The 13946-nt window shown below is 30.7% G+C and overlaps 2 protein-coding genes across 2 annotated transcripts; one reads left to right on the top strand and one right to left on the bottom strand.

The window, feature by feature from the left end:
- The first annotated feature begins 1381 nt into the window (after window positions 1-1381).
- On the top strand, window positions 1382-4307 carry LOC145094052 (proteasome subunit beta type-1-like). Its single transcript, XM_079032312.1, has 7 exons — window positions 1382-1558; window positions 1659-1766; window positions 2391-2472; window positions 2739-2868; window positions 2955-3097; window positions 3494-3580; window positions 4027-4307. The coding sequence occupies exons 1-7, from the start codon at window positions 1512-1514 to the stop codon at window positions 4099-4101; spliced, it is 672 nt and encodes a 223-aa protein (XP_078888438.1). The 5' UTR covers window positions 1382-1511; the 3' UTR covers window positions 4102-4307.
- A 566-nt stretch (window positions 4308-4873) lies between these two features.
- LOC145094051 (protein transport Sec1a-like) lies at window positions 4874-13353 on the bottom strand. Its single transcript, XM_079032311.1, has 20 exons — window positions 13126-13353; window positions 12381-12436; window positions 12210-12291; window positions 12036-12114; window positions 11749-11799; window positions 11563-11659; window positions 11441-11473; window positions 11126-11254; window positions 9964-10152; window positions 7871-8053; window positions 7702-7772; window positions 7263-7359; window positions 6786-6911; window positions 6595-6690; window positions 6325-6441; window positions 6159-6248; window positions 5883-6070; window positions 5705-5789; window positions 5517-5606; window positions 4874-5100 (listed from the first exon to the last, which is right to left on the bottom strand). The coding sequence occupies exons 1-20, from the start codon at window positions 13196-13198 to the stop codon at window positions 5077-5079; spliced, it is 1956 nt and encodes a 651-aa protein (XP_078888437.1). The 5' UTR covers window positions 13199-13353; the 3' UTR covers window positions 4874-5076.
- Window positions 13354-13946: the final 593 nt, after the last annotated feature.

Here is a 13946-nt window from a genome sequence, read left to right as displayed (position 1 = left end):
ATAAATTATACAGCCTCTGTTTGACTGTTACCAAAGTTCTTGACAGAATTTTCTACGGCAAAAAAAGCGGAAACATTCGAAAGAGGAATGCAAAATAGCTTTGAAGCAATGTTAATATTGGATTTGGAGACACAAATGGAAACCAACTATATTGGCATGTGAATTAAAATTTTATTTACTTAATAAACGGGGTATTACATTTAAGGTATAAAAATTACAAATTTACCATATTTAGACTATAACTTTTTGTAACATTGATGCTTTTTGGGAACCATCAGAATGAACGATACTAAAAATTCAAAAATTGGACTAGAAATGAAGATATATATAATCAGTGGCGGAGGATCAAAGTAAAAGGGTATCCCAACCTAAACCCATCGATTCGATGTTTTGGTTTTCGGTTTGTACTTGGGTTTCCTTGGTTCGATTTCGATTTTAAACCCAAACCTTAATCGAATCCTTAACTAACCTCAAGTCTTGATATATGTCTTGTTATATAAACATGAAGTTGAAGTATCTTGTGATACTTGAATCGATATGGGGCTCAAAGTAGATATCATATGAAACATCAAGATAGCATGTTTATATAATAAATGAAAATGGTTGAGTTAACATGTGTTCGACGATGTGTGAAAATAAAACAAATGTAAACAAAAGATATGTAAGGAGCAAGAATCGATCCTAAGTCTTTTGCTTCAATAAGCCATCGTCTTAACCAGCCGTCCAACTGTTTGTTTGTGTTTATAAGTGAATGGATGCGTATATATAGACTACATAAAGCACAATTTTCCTAAAAAAATTAGAGTAAGTTTCACGAATGGTCCCTATGGTTTAGGATAATTTGCATGTTTGGTCCCTAATTTATTTTTTTAACTTGGAAGGTCCATACTATTTGTTTATGTTACGCGTTTGGTCCCTGTCTTACCTAAAAATACTATTTTACCTTTGATTTTTTAATTTATTTAAATAAACACATCTCCAACCCCACCCCCTCACCTTACCTTACATATCTTACCATTTTATCTCTATTTAAATAATAGTTTTTTTAGGTAAGACAAAGACCAAGCGCGTAACAAAAACAAACAGTAAAGACTTTCTGAGTTAAAAAAATAAGTTAGGGACCAAATGTGCAAATTACCCTAAACCATAGGGACCATCCCTAGATATAAACCACATAGACCAAAACTATAATGTATTCTTTCATAATTAAAAACAACTAAGGACAAAAAAATGTAATTCATGTAAATTTAAAAGAAAAAAAAACGAAGGGACCAAAATTGTAATGATTGTATTTTGTGTAAATTAAAAGGAAGATATAAAGTGATAAAACCCTTAACCTTGGGGACCAAAATGCAAACCAGTTTCCCCTTTTCGAATTACATGTTTTCTTGAGAGAAAAGAAATAGAAGAACGAAAGAGCTGAAAAGGGTTCTTCTTCACACACACAACACACACACACACACACACACAGTGAGTTTTGTGATCTGAACTCCAAACTTGTCATTACCATCATGCCGAAGGAACACGCAAACTGGTCTCCATACGATAACAATGGAGGGTATACATCGTTTATGCCTTTCATTAATTCTTCTATATCTCAAGATATACGTTTAAAGTTCTCGATGTTTGATTTTATCTTTCGATGTGTATTTTTGCAGAACTTGTGTGGCGATTGCTGGTGCGGATTATTGCGTGATTGCAGCGGATACTCGGATGTCTACCGGTTACAGTATTCTCACCCGAGAGTACTCCAAAATCTGTAAATTGTATGATTTGTTTTGTTTCCGATTTTATGAATTTGTTTGTTTTATTTATAGGTTCTGTTGTTTTTCCTCACTTTCTGCTGTTAATTTGAACCCTAGTGTTTCTTAATCATGTGTGGATCGTAATTTGGTCCACCCTTAGGGCATAGGGTTTCTAGATGCTCAAAAACTCCAAATTGTTCTGCTAAATTTGTCGATGGTAACATAAAATATACAATATATTCAATCGATTCTTTTCATGGTATAGAAACTACAAGAGATTAGGGGGTATTCCATGTGTGATTTGAAAGTGATTATTGCAGGGTTTTTTTTGCAATATGTAAAAAAGAAACACTCATATATAGGCTAATGAGTTAAATCCTGTCCACATTAAGTCCATTAAGTAAATTAGAAACAACACCTTAGAAAGTACTTGAGTCTCATGGAAGTGTTGTTTTCATAATTTATTCGTAATGCAAACAAAATATAGTTGTTTTTGTTTCTTTTATTTGATGTTATAACTTTAATTAGCCTACTTTCACTTTGAAACTTTGCCATTTTTGTTTGTCTGAAAAGCATAAAGCTTTATAAATTAAAAAAAAAATAAAAGAAAATATCTAACATTGTTCAAAAAAATTATATTTTCAGAGCAGACAAAAGTTTCATGGCTTCTTCAGGATTCCAGGCTGATGTGAAAGCACTTCAAAAGGTTTTGTCTTCTAGACACCTGGTAAGATTCTTCAACTTCTTTTTTAGTTAATTGCTCATAACATCTTGTTTCTTTTCTTTTTCTCCCATTAAATGAATTGTTGTATGTATAAATGATGTTTAAAAGAGTGTTGAATGCAAGAAATAGCAAATGTACTTTGATTGATATATTTATTATCGCATCATACTTCCATTTCTTGCTATTATAATATTCTTATTCTTATTCTTATTATGATGATGATGATCTTTTTTTATTATTAATATTAATATTTGTATGTATTACTACAGATTTATCAACACCAGCACAACAAACAAATGAGTTGCCCTGCAATGGCTCAGCTTCTATCCAACACTCTTTACTACAAACGCTTCTTCCCTTATTATGCCTTTAATGTTTTAGGGGGACTCGATAGTGAAGGTAATCTTATTACTATCTATACAGATTTATAAAATATAATTTGTGGAATAATTTCTTATAAATTTATTTATATATATATTTTGAAGGGAAGGGATGTGTTTTCACATATGATGCTGTTGGATCTTATGAAAGAGTTGGATACAGTGCTCAAGGCTCTGGTGCCACACTCATCACTCCATTCCTTGATAACCAACTTAAATCCCCTAGCCCTCTTCTTTTGCCTGCAAAGGTTCTTCTCTCTCTCTCTTTCTCTCTCACACACATAGTAAGTGTGTGCAAATACATACATGTCTTGCGTGGATTTTGACTGAATTGGAATTGAAGATTCCATTCCATGTGTGTTTGGTTGCCAGACGGATGGAATGGAAATGGAATTCTTCAAGTTCCATGTTTGGCAGGAATTGGAATGGAATTTAATGATAAATAATGAATATTGTTTGAATTCACTTATAATTACTTTTTTTCAAAAAATTATTTTCAAAATATATATAATGAGGGTGTTATCCTTTTTCACTAATGTATCACTGAAATGACATTTTTAACCCTCACATGATTAGCATATCCAGTCAGCAAGTGACAAAAAAATATAATTTTTATTTTTAATTTATTTATTTGGGGGGTGCAGGATGCTGTAACACCACTATCAGAAGCTGAAGCTATTGATTTGGTGAAGACTTGTTTTTCATCAGCAACAGAAAGAGATATTTACACTGTAAGTTTCTTGATTTCTTCTTAGTGAAAAAAGACAAGATCGCCCTCGTCATCGTAAATATATCATCCAAAAAAGTGGAACATTGAGTTAATGGAGAAAGCTTGATTTTCCTGACTTTCTCTATTAATTTGTTTTGCTGCATTAATTAAAAAAAGAAACAATACTTTGTTCCCTTGTATTTTTATAAAAAACAAAAAATCTTGCAAGTTGAAAATTTTCTTTTTTTGATCATTTAGTTAAAGTTGCAGCACTGGATTATTGAAAAGACAAATCGCAAGAAATAGCTTTTGTTTTTTACCCATAATAGAAACATACCATTGTTGTTGCTATTATGGGTAAAAAGTTACTCATACCTTGCTATAATGGGTTATGCATATTTCAATGATTGAATTCCTTTTTTTTTTACTCACAAGATGTTTTATTTTTATTTTTATATTAATTTACAGGGAGACAGTGTTGAAATTATAATTCTAAATGCTAATGGTGTTCGAAGTGAAAGTGAACAACTCCGCAGAGATTAGTTTCTCAAGATTCTCATTCATCATCATATCATCATCACCATCATCATCATCATCATGTCACAAGATGAAAACTTTTTATGTTTTAGATTATAATTGGGTTTGATGCTTTTGAGTATTTCAGATCTTGGATTCTTTGTTTTTCACATGAGACATGGTAATTGTAATGGAACATATGAATTGTTGTTTAGTAACCGTTATTTTAAATATTTAGGCAATGTTTGCACACCAAAAATTAGTTTATTTATCAACCAAAAACACAGCCCTAATCAATCAAACATAGGCGTAGACTGTGTTTGGCGCGCCACAGCTAGCTTATTTTTCGAGTTTTTTTTTATGTTGTCGTGATTGTTAAGCCAAGAAGTAGCTTATAAGCTAGCTTTTTGAAAAGCTACTTAAACTAGCTTTTTAGAAGCTTTTTTAAAAGATTTCAAATACACCCGTTAATTAAGTATAGAAACACATACTCTTTTATGTTTTTTATGTAATTTTATATATGTCAGCTAGTTTTAGCAAATGTTATTTTTTATCAGCTAGCTTTTCAAATATTAACTAGCTTTTCAGCTAATACGCAAAACATAGTCTTAGTATCTAATATAGTATCCAAGCTAATACGCCAAACATAATCTTAGTATCCAATATAGTATCCAAATGCCGCCGTTACAAAAATTTATAGAAGTGCAAAATACAATAAATTTTATAGAATGATATCATGATTTTATAGGTTTTATTTAACACGATATGAAATTATTTGAGAAAATGGCGATATATTTATGGAGAAGAAAAGAAAATGAGAGAATTTATAAAAATTAAGGACTTAATGAGAAAAGTCCTGTATCCACAACTAATGAGAATTTTTATACAACTTTTTTCTATAGTAACTAAAAAACACTCGTATATATTTCCCATCATATCCATTAAAAATATAAATAAAAAAGACCAACACTATTTATGCAATTAGTGTATCCGCATGTCATCTTACTCGGAAAGCATCTTCACTTTCTGCAACACAAATGGATAAAATTAAGCATCGATTGGTAAAGCAAAAAAAAAAAAGTACTCCAAAAAGAAGTAAAAACATAAATAAGGTCAAATTTGTAAAAATAACAAGGGAAATCCTCAATCCCTTGGCTTTATGTATTTAACTCATTCATGCTAGTCAAAAAGAAACATCATGCTTATATAAATAAAAAAGTAAATTACACTTTTTGGTCCATGAGTAGCTGTTTTTGCAATTTTAGCCCCAAAATACTTGTATTAGGAAACCAAAACCTCAAATAACAACCAAATTTCAAGAGAACTTTTTGGGACCAAAACTGAAAACAATCAGCTTTACTCAAGGGACAAAAATGTAAATTACTTTAAATAAAAAGAATAACTAAAGGAATTATTATTATTATTTTATATATTAATATTACCGAGATATATTGTGTTGGATCATCGAGACTAGTTGAACCCAATATCACCTCCCTCTTTAATTTAGCAGTAAGTTTGTGACAAACACGTAACTACACACAAATAAAAAAAAAAAAACAACATAAGATTAGTATTCATGTATTTTTAGACAACAAAAAAGTCAAAAATAAAAAATACATTTATTTTTTACCTCGGATCTGGTGGCCCCACCAATGATAAAAACAAAAATACGCTGCCCCATGTTTTTAAAATCTGTAGCTGTACTCGTAGAATTGCTACAAAAAAACAATATAGAATTTCCACATTTTTTTTAATTAAATTATGTTTTACAATATTTGAAGAAGAATTTTAAATTTTGTGTAGGTTACCCGGAATGCCCATCACCAGATGCATGTGGTTTGGTAGTCCTCCTTGATCTCCTTGAGTTTGGATGATTAGCTGTGCCCCCACTCTTTGCTGACGTGTCATTAGTAGCAGCATTTTTAGGTCTTGGACCATTCATGCATTGATACTCATCCTTTGGCATATCATTTTTCCCAAGTTTTTCAATCAAATCCTGCCAAAAAAAAAAAAAAAAGGTGGGCAAGGACTCTGTGTATGTGAAAAAGACGTAAATGCCCTTGCTTGGATTATGTGTGTGGTACCTCTAACATGGGGTAAAATCTGGAGAGTTGCCATGTTTCCTCTTCTTCTTCTCCTCCTCCTGTTCTATCCTTTCTTAATGCGTGATGTTTCTAATAGCATAAATAAAATTTGCATAAGTTTGTGAAAATATCGAGTTTTGATTTAAAGATTGTAAAATTAATTTACCTTGTGAGCATCAAACTTAAGGGAGAAGGCTCCATGGTGTTTCTTTTTGCTATTTGTTCCTTCAAGTAATTTCATATTTTGGAATACCTTTATATCCTCAGAAGGCACTTTTGCCACCTAAAGGGAAAGTAAAAACAAAAATAAAAAATGTTTCAAGAAACAGCAATCTACTTTCATTTATTAGTGTATTATAGCATCCTACTTTAATTCTTGTACTTTTTTTTTCTTTAATTTAAAAAAATCATATAAATAGTAGTGACAAATAGCTACCTGCATAAGCTTTGTTCCTTTATCACCCTCAAACTTTTCAGGGTAAACCATTGCATAAATCATCAATAATCTCAACTTGAATTCTGTATCTGTGTGCTGTAACAAGTATAAGATTATCTTATTCTTAGCCTGAGACAAAAAAATCATATTTACCAAAATGTCCTTCAGCTTTTTATATGTATATAAGTTACCTGATATGATCTTAAAAAGTGAATGAGTTCCTTTGTCCCAGCATCACCAAAGACAAGATCCTGCTCAAGTTGACCAAGATCTCTCAGCCCTTCATCTCTCACAACTTTGTTGACTTTTCCAGCAATCTTATTAAAAACACCAAATTAATCAGCAAAGTAAATCCAAATGGAAGAAATAGCAACACACTTTTGTTCATTTGTTTCTTTTAGCATCATACTTTCATTTTTTCTATTAAGAATTCGTTTTTGTTGGAGCATTTTACTTTCATTTTATTCCTCTTATTAGGCACTGTATTTGAAAACCCTAACCAATTATAGCAGTGAAAATTGCTATGCATTTTAATGACATTTCTATAATTGGGTGAATATATATATATATATATATATATATATATATATATATATATATATATATATATATATAGAGAGAGAGAGAGAGAGAGAGAGAGAGAGAGAGGAGATAAGGAAGAATGAGACCTCTACATGGAGTGAAAGTTTCTCCATTTGTTCATTATAAGCAGGCAAAGCTTGAACCATCTTCTGAATCTCTCGAGTAGACAACTCACTATTATCTCTGCACCAAAGTCATATTTTTTGTGTATTATAGCAACCTACTTTCAATTTTTGTCTTTTTAAGGCATTTTCATATGAAATATATATATATATATATATATATATATATATATATATATATATATATATATATATATATATATCCAACTATAGCATTGTACTTTCACTTTGTTTCCTATTACAAAATTATACTTTGAAAAATCTACATAGTTATAGCAGTAAAAATTGCTTTGTATCTGGATGACATTGCTATAATCGAGTAGATTTTTCAAAGTACAGTAATAGGAAAAAAAAAATGAAAGTAGGATAATGTAATAATAAACAAATAAAAGAAAGTACCAACTTTTGTTGTAATTGTGCAGCTTTGTTTTTTGACATGAAGTTTTGCATCTTGTCACTCAATTTTTCACTAGCCTGATATGTGACAAGAAGAAAAGACAAGACATTAAAAATTGATTATCATATATTTTCAAGTGAAGAAAAAAAGGTAAAAGAAAAAATCAAAAATGTACTTCGGCTATATGTAAATGGCGCATTTCAAGCCAAACTGGATCGTGATCTTCTAGAAGGAACTCTTTTCTTTGAGGGTCTCCACCAGATTTATTAGGGACTTCCTGCACATATTTGTTTCCATCCAAGTCTAGAAGATCATGACACATGGCATCATATGTCCATTCGTGAATTATTGGTGCAATCTGAAAGTGTATAACATGTCAAAATCTATAACAAAATAGATAAAGAAAAACAATAAAAATCTGTTTGGTTTGATGGAATGGATGAACATGTATTGGAGTAAGTGAGGAAATGGAATGAGTTATTAGGCTGGAGGGAGTGGTGCCACCGAAACCACACTCCCTTCCCCGCCACATCAGCGCCATGTCACTTTTTACCACTCAAGTGTGGTTTCTTGCCACACCAAGGGTGTGGTGCCACACTTTTCATTTCTTTTATTTTTTTGTTTTTTTTTTAAGTATTTTAATTTAATAAAACTTCTTTTTTTTAACTAATTTAATTTAATATACCTTCTATTTTAATAAAAAAAAACATAATTCTTCATTACTTGAAAATAAAAAAAAAACAGTACATTGTGTTACCAAAAAAAAAAAACCACACACATGACATTTAAATAACCCTAGAAACTTAAAAAACATAAATAAATAAAATAATTAAAGGAAACATTGAGAACTTGCAGCTGCGTTGTTACATACAACGTTGTATGTTTGTTCCGCCATTTGAACACACGCAATAACGGTATCAAAAATAGTCTAAAATTCTTCAGAAGATGAAGAAGATGACATTTTTTGGAGAGTGGTGATTTTAAAAAAAAAAATTTGAGAGAGAAGATTGTGTTGTGAAAAAAAATTAAGTTTGATATGTGTATATATATAGGAAGGAAAGAAAAAGCAAAAGGAAAAAAAAAAAAAAAAACAACGAAATTGCATTTAACGGTCAGATTTTTGACCAACCAATCACATTTCGCGGTCTTCAAAGGCTGCACTGCGGTCTCAATGGCAGGAAACCGCACCCTGGGGGCGGTGTTCCCTGCTGAGGTGGCACCCAGGTGCGGTCTCAAACTGCACCACACCGTGCAGCCTTACATTCCATTTCGTTGCATATTAATTTTTTATAATATAAGTAAATACAAGGTTTAATTTTATTGCTAATCACTGAAAATGACAAAAAAAAAATGGGTACATCATGTCAGAAAATGACCAACTATTTCGAAAAATACCTTTTCTTTTTTCCTTTCTAGAAATCACTTTATTGGGTCCCGCAACAAAAACTGTAAAATGATAAATAAAAAAAATCACGGAAATGATGGAATTTCACCTAATAATGGTGTCAGTTTTGTGAAAAAGAATTCACTAATTTTGTCTTAATATTTTCGTAGTGGGGACCACTAATAAAGTAAATTCGTGAAAAAAGTTATTCTGAAAAATAAATGGTCATTTTGTGATAAATGTTCAAAAGTTGGTCATATGAACTTCCCATTTTTTGGTTATTTAAGTGAAGAACCCTTATTCTATAGATTATTTAATTATTTACTATTTACATAACTTCAAAATTAAACATGTAGAAGCTCACTAAAGCTTAAGTTAGATTATAATATAACAAAAATTACTTTTCTTTTTACAAAAACAAAATAAAAAATTTAATTAAAATCATGGAAATTTTCTTAGTAAAATGTGTCATCAAACATTATATACATAAAAAAAAGGGTCATGTCACATCCTATGCCTAACGAATGAAAATTGATAATATGGAAAGGTGTGAATGCTATCAGATAAAACAAACTAAGAGTCTGTTTAACATGATGGAATGAAACGAACGAAAAGTGATAATAAAATGGATCATTACATTCCATTGTCATGTTTGGTTGGCTCGAAAGAATAGAATAAGTGATTCGACCATGTTTTTTATAAATAAATATAATAAACCTAAAAAGAAAGATGCATGGTTAAATAAATTTATTTTATTTGGTACAAAGGCTACCAAACTTTTTCATACCTTCCTGGGATTCGTATCATATATATACCAATAACTAACTAATATTATTATTAGCAATTAGTAATTAGTAATTAGTAATTAGTTATTAATTAATTACCAGATCAACAGATCGATCAACAATGAGCAAATCACATGTTTCATTTTGTGGGAAGTTGGGAATACTTGTCTTGTACATTGAAATGGTGTCCCAAACAGCAGAAGCAAGCCTCACAGGCACCAAGTCACGGAATGTTGCTGCGCTTGTTCCATCCATCCCCTTTGCACGATACCACACTACAGGAAACTCCTAAAAACAAAACCAATTCAATAACAAAAATTATATGCCTTTTAACCTTTTATATACATAAAAAGACAAAAGGGAAAATGACTTAAAAGCCCAACGAAGTTTCCAAACCATTCAAAAAACCTTAATCAAGTTTTGTCTGTTTAAAAAAACCTAACTAACTTAACATTTTGTCTAAAAAGTCCAACAAAGTTCTAAACCGTTCAGAAAATCCCAATTTTGTTTTGCTTAAATTCGTTGGGCTTTTTTTCAACAGTCAAAACATGATTGGAGTTTTTTAAACGTTTTGGAAACTTCGTTGGTCTAACAAGTCATTTTTCCGATATGGTAATAAGCCACATCATATGATTATCTTATTTGACTTTCAGGAAAGTGTAACTTAGTTGGACTTTTTAGACAAAATGTTAAGTTTGTTGGGTTTTTTTGAACAGACAAAACATAATTGGAGTTTTTTAAACAGTTTAGAAACTTCGTTGGGCTTTTAAGTCATTTTCCCAAAGACAAAAATATCCGCTTTCCTATAATTTTTTTTTCTACTTTTTCCACAATTAACATTCAATTTCGCAATGGGCCCAAAAATTTTTTTTTCCTCATTTTAAATCACTTTTTTTTTCCTCATTCACAAAATGATATTTAAAAAAAAAATCTCTTTCAACTTAATACTCCTCACACTACGAAATGGTTTTTGAAGATCCCCAAAACAAAAGAAAAATATTTCTGAAAAACAATAATGATTTTCGCAGTATATGAATTTTCGCGGTATAAGGAGAAAAATTTATATAATTTTTTTTTTACAAATTTTCAATATATTTTGGTGGGGACCATACAAAAAGCAAAATTCTCAGCAAACAGTAATCTTGCAGTGGGCCCATTGCGGAATTGTTGGCTATTTGTGGGAATAATTAAGAAAAAAAAGGTTATTTTGTGAAAAGAGTTACAGGTTAATAAATAAATCCATGAAAGATTATAATTTTACCTTCAATGAAGCGAAAACAGTAGCAATGCGAATGGCCATTGTAGTCATGGTGATATCAAATTGGCGGGATTTTTCAGAACTTTTACTATACAATTCTTCTAAAGCTCTATCATGATCAGTTGTAAATGCCTGACATGAAACACAGTTAAAACAAAAACATGATTGATTACAAAAAAAGAAAGAAAGATTCTATTTTTATTTTTTACAAAAAAAAAAAAAAAAAAAACAATAGAAAAGATAAAAACAAAACTTTTCTTACAGAAACTGAATATTTGAACTAAAGCTAGTATTAAAAAATGGAAGAATAAGAGTTACCTGACTTTCTAGAGGAAAATATTCCAGATTCATCTGCAATCAAATCATGATTTAAATCATATCTTCACATAAAAAAAAGATCAAAATAAGAAGAAAAATGATGTTATTATTATTTTTTTTACTTCTCTGAGAGCACCAATTCGTGGTAAAACACTACTGTCATTCTTGAGATGACTAACCAACTCCTTTGGGGTAGGACCACTAAAAAAAATAAATGCTCTGAAACAAAAGAAAAAAAATACTGGATATAAGATAATGTACAAAATAAAAAAGGCTTAGTTTCATGGGAATTACATCTTTCTGCATACTTTCTATATAAAGGTTCTCTTCCTGACATGTCAGACAAAAACATCACAATGCTGCATTCCCAATAAAGAAAAGAGTCAGACAAACAAAAGAAATATTGAAGAAACTTAAAACAACTTTTGAGGCATTTGGTTCATAAAATGTTTTTGGAAGGAATGGAATCTGTCAAAGGAATTGAAATCCGAGAGAATTGGAATGCGGAGGAATTGTAATCCATCAAACATGGAATGGAATCTTGAATTCCAATTCAGTTAGAACAACTACATGTGAAATGATAAATAAAACATACTTCTCTTTGATTGGTTGAATAAAATAAATAACATCCATAGAAGGCATAGGCTGCCTTCTCTTGAAAAGGTCTTCCACCACTGAAGAGAAAAACAGGAACATAAAACATTTAAATCTCAATAAACTCATCAAATATCAGCAATCGATTTAGAGAAATTGGCATTTTTATACTTACATGAAATTCCTTGATCTGTGATATCTGTCATTTTGCATGAAGAAGACATAACTTTAACAGTAACTTTATCCATGATGAGTACCTGTAACAAACCATTAAAATCTCAACATTTGACATCTTATCTTTACAAGATTTAAGCAAATATTTCCTGCAATAAATACATGAACATACCTTCCAGCCTCTTGAGTCCCCTGATGAGGATGATTTAAGCATTTCAAGCAGCAACCCTGCAAAAGAATAATCCATATTTACATCATGAAAGAGAACTAAAAGAAGCTAAAAATTATTACATGATAACAGATTAAGCAAAACCCATTAGGCCCAAAAAACAACCAATAATAATAAGAAGAATAAGAATAAGAATAAGAATAGATACTTGATTCTTCTCCTACCCAATAAAGTCTCACCATCAAACAGTCACACTAATATCAAAATGACATGCTCTTGATATTCATGAAGCTATCAGAGAAATACTATGGAGGTCAACTTAGCTACCAATGAACATTCATGTGATTAAAAAAGGTACATTAAGGTTTTGAGACTAGAATAATACTTTCACCTTAAATAAAATACGTACTTTTAAACTTTGGATTATAAAGGGAAACATAATCACTCCAAAATTTGTAAAAGCTACCATGATATGATAAAATTTTGTTGGGATTCTCGTACATTCAATATCATTTTTGAAGTTCTGTTACTAGAATCGGGTGGAGATCAACTTTAATTTAATCCATTAATAAACATAAACTAAAAGGATGAACATAGAATCCGGCAATTCCTAACTCATCTAAGCAATTCAAAGCACGTTGTTGCCAATTCTGCAGCAGAACAAATCAAATAACTTCGTACATATGATACATTTCACAAACGAAATCAATCACTCAAACCAAATAGAATCCTGGAGATAGAAACTTACTGTCACGGGTGATTTGACGGAAATTCTTATACTCTCCGCCATGAGAGGACGAGGCGGAATCGGTGCATGACATTGGATTATAACTTTTACTTCTCTAAATTAAAAGAAATAAGAATCGGAATTTCAAAGCTTCAAATTTCAGAAATGAAAATGTCGATCGTGAAGAACAAAAATTCAATTGTAGAGAGAGAATGTGGGGAGAGAACAAGCGAGAACGAAGGGGAGGGATGCCGGAGACAGAGTGTCATATTTTAAGGGGTGACAGTTTTTAAGCGCTCTTTGTTTCCCACGAAAAGATAGAAATACAAGATTAGTCCCTGTACTACTGTTTAAGATGCAAATATTCTCATTCAGAAAATAAAAATTCATTTTTGGTTTGTTTGAAATGTTGAAAACTAATGATAAAAACTTGTTTAAATAAGATCTTAATAAAAAAGCAACATTTGAATGTAGTTTGAAAAGTGAGTTATATATTTATGTATTTTAATCTATATAAAGTATAAATTAATAACATTATAATTACTATTGAAAATAAAAAATCCACCAACAAAACAATATTTAAAATTTACCATTCTTTTTTTAATCTTTTAATATAAATGAATAAGACATTACTAGGATAATTTGAACGTCATTCATCACAAGAGGATATGGAAGAGGTAGATGTTGGTGGCTTTGCCTCCACCTAAGTAGAGCATTCATCACAATAGGATATGGAAGAGGTTGGAGGTAAGTGTTGGCGGCTTTGCCTCCACCTAGGTAGAGCAACATCTTTCAATGACCTTCAACATAGGAAAAACTTAAACTTGCAATGGGAAAAATAT

The sequence above is a fragment of the Lactuca serriola genome, chromosome 3, assembly GCF_051521515.1.
Source record: "Lactuca serriola cultivar US96UC23 chromosome 3, Lser_US96UC23_V15, whole genome shotgun sequence".
In the NCBI taxonomy this organism is placed as follows: Eukaryota; Viridiplantae; Streptophyta; class Magnoliopsida; order Asterales; family Asteraceae; genus Lactuca; species Lactuca serriola.
Note: the sequence above shows the minus strand (reverse complement) of the source record. Positions and strands in the feature narration are given on the sequence as shown.

Excerpts from the sequence above, each read along its gene's own strand:
- LOC145094052 (XM_079032312.1), top strand. The coding sequence starts at position 1,512 with ATGCCGAAGGAACACGCAAACTGGTCTCCATACGATAACAATGGAGG. Across the intron at positions 2,473-2,738 it reads TTTTGTCTTCTAGACACCTG|ATTTATCAACACCAGCACAA; the intron begins GTAAGATTCTTC and ends GTATTACTACAG. Across the intron at positions 3,098-3,493 it reads CTCTTCTTTTGCCTGCAAAG|GATGCTGTAACACCACTATC; the intron begins GTTCTTCTCTCT and ends TGGGGGGTGCAG.
- LOC145094051 (XM_079032311.1), bottom strand. The coding sequence starts at position 13,198 with ATGTCATGCACCGATTCCGCCTCGTCCTCTCATGGCGGAGAGTATAAG. Across the intron at positions 11,255-11,440 it reads ATTTTCCTCTAGAAAGTCAG|GCATTTACAACTGATCATGA; the intron begins GTAACTCTTATT and ends GTTTCATGTCAG. Across the intron at positions 5,101-5,516 it reads ATCCAACACAATATATCTCG|AAAGTGAAGATGCTTTCCGA; the intron begins GTAATATTAATA and ends TTTGTGTTGCAG.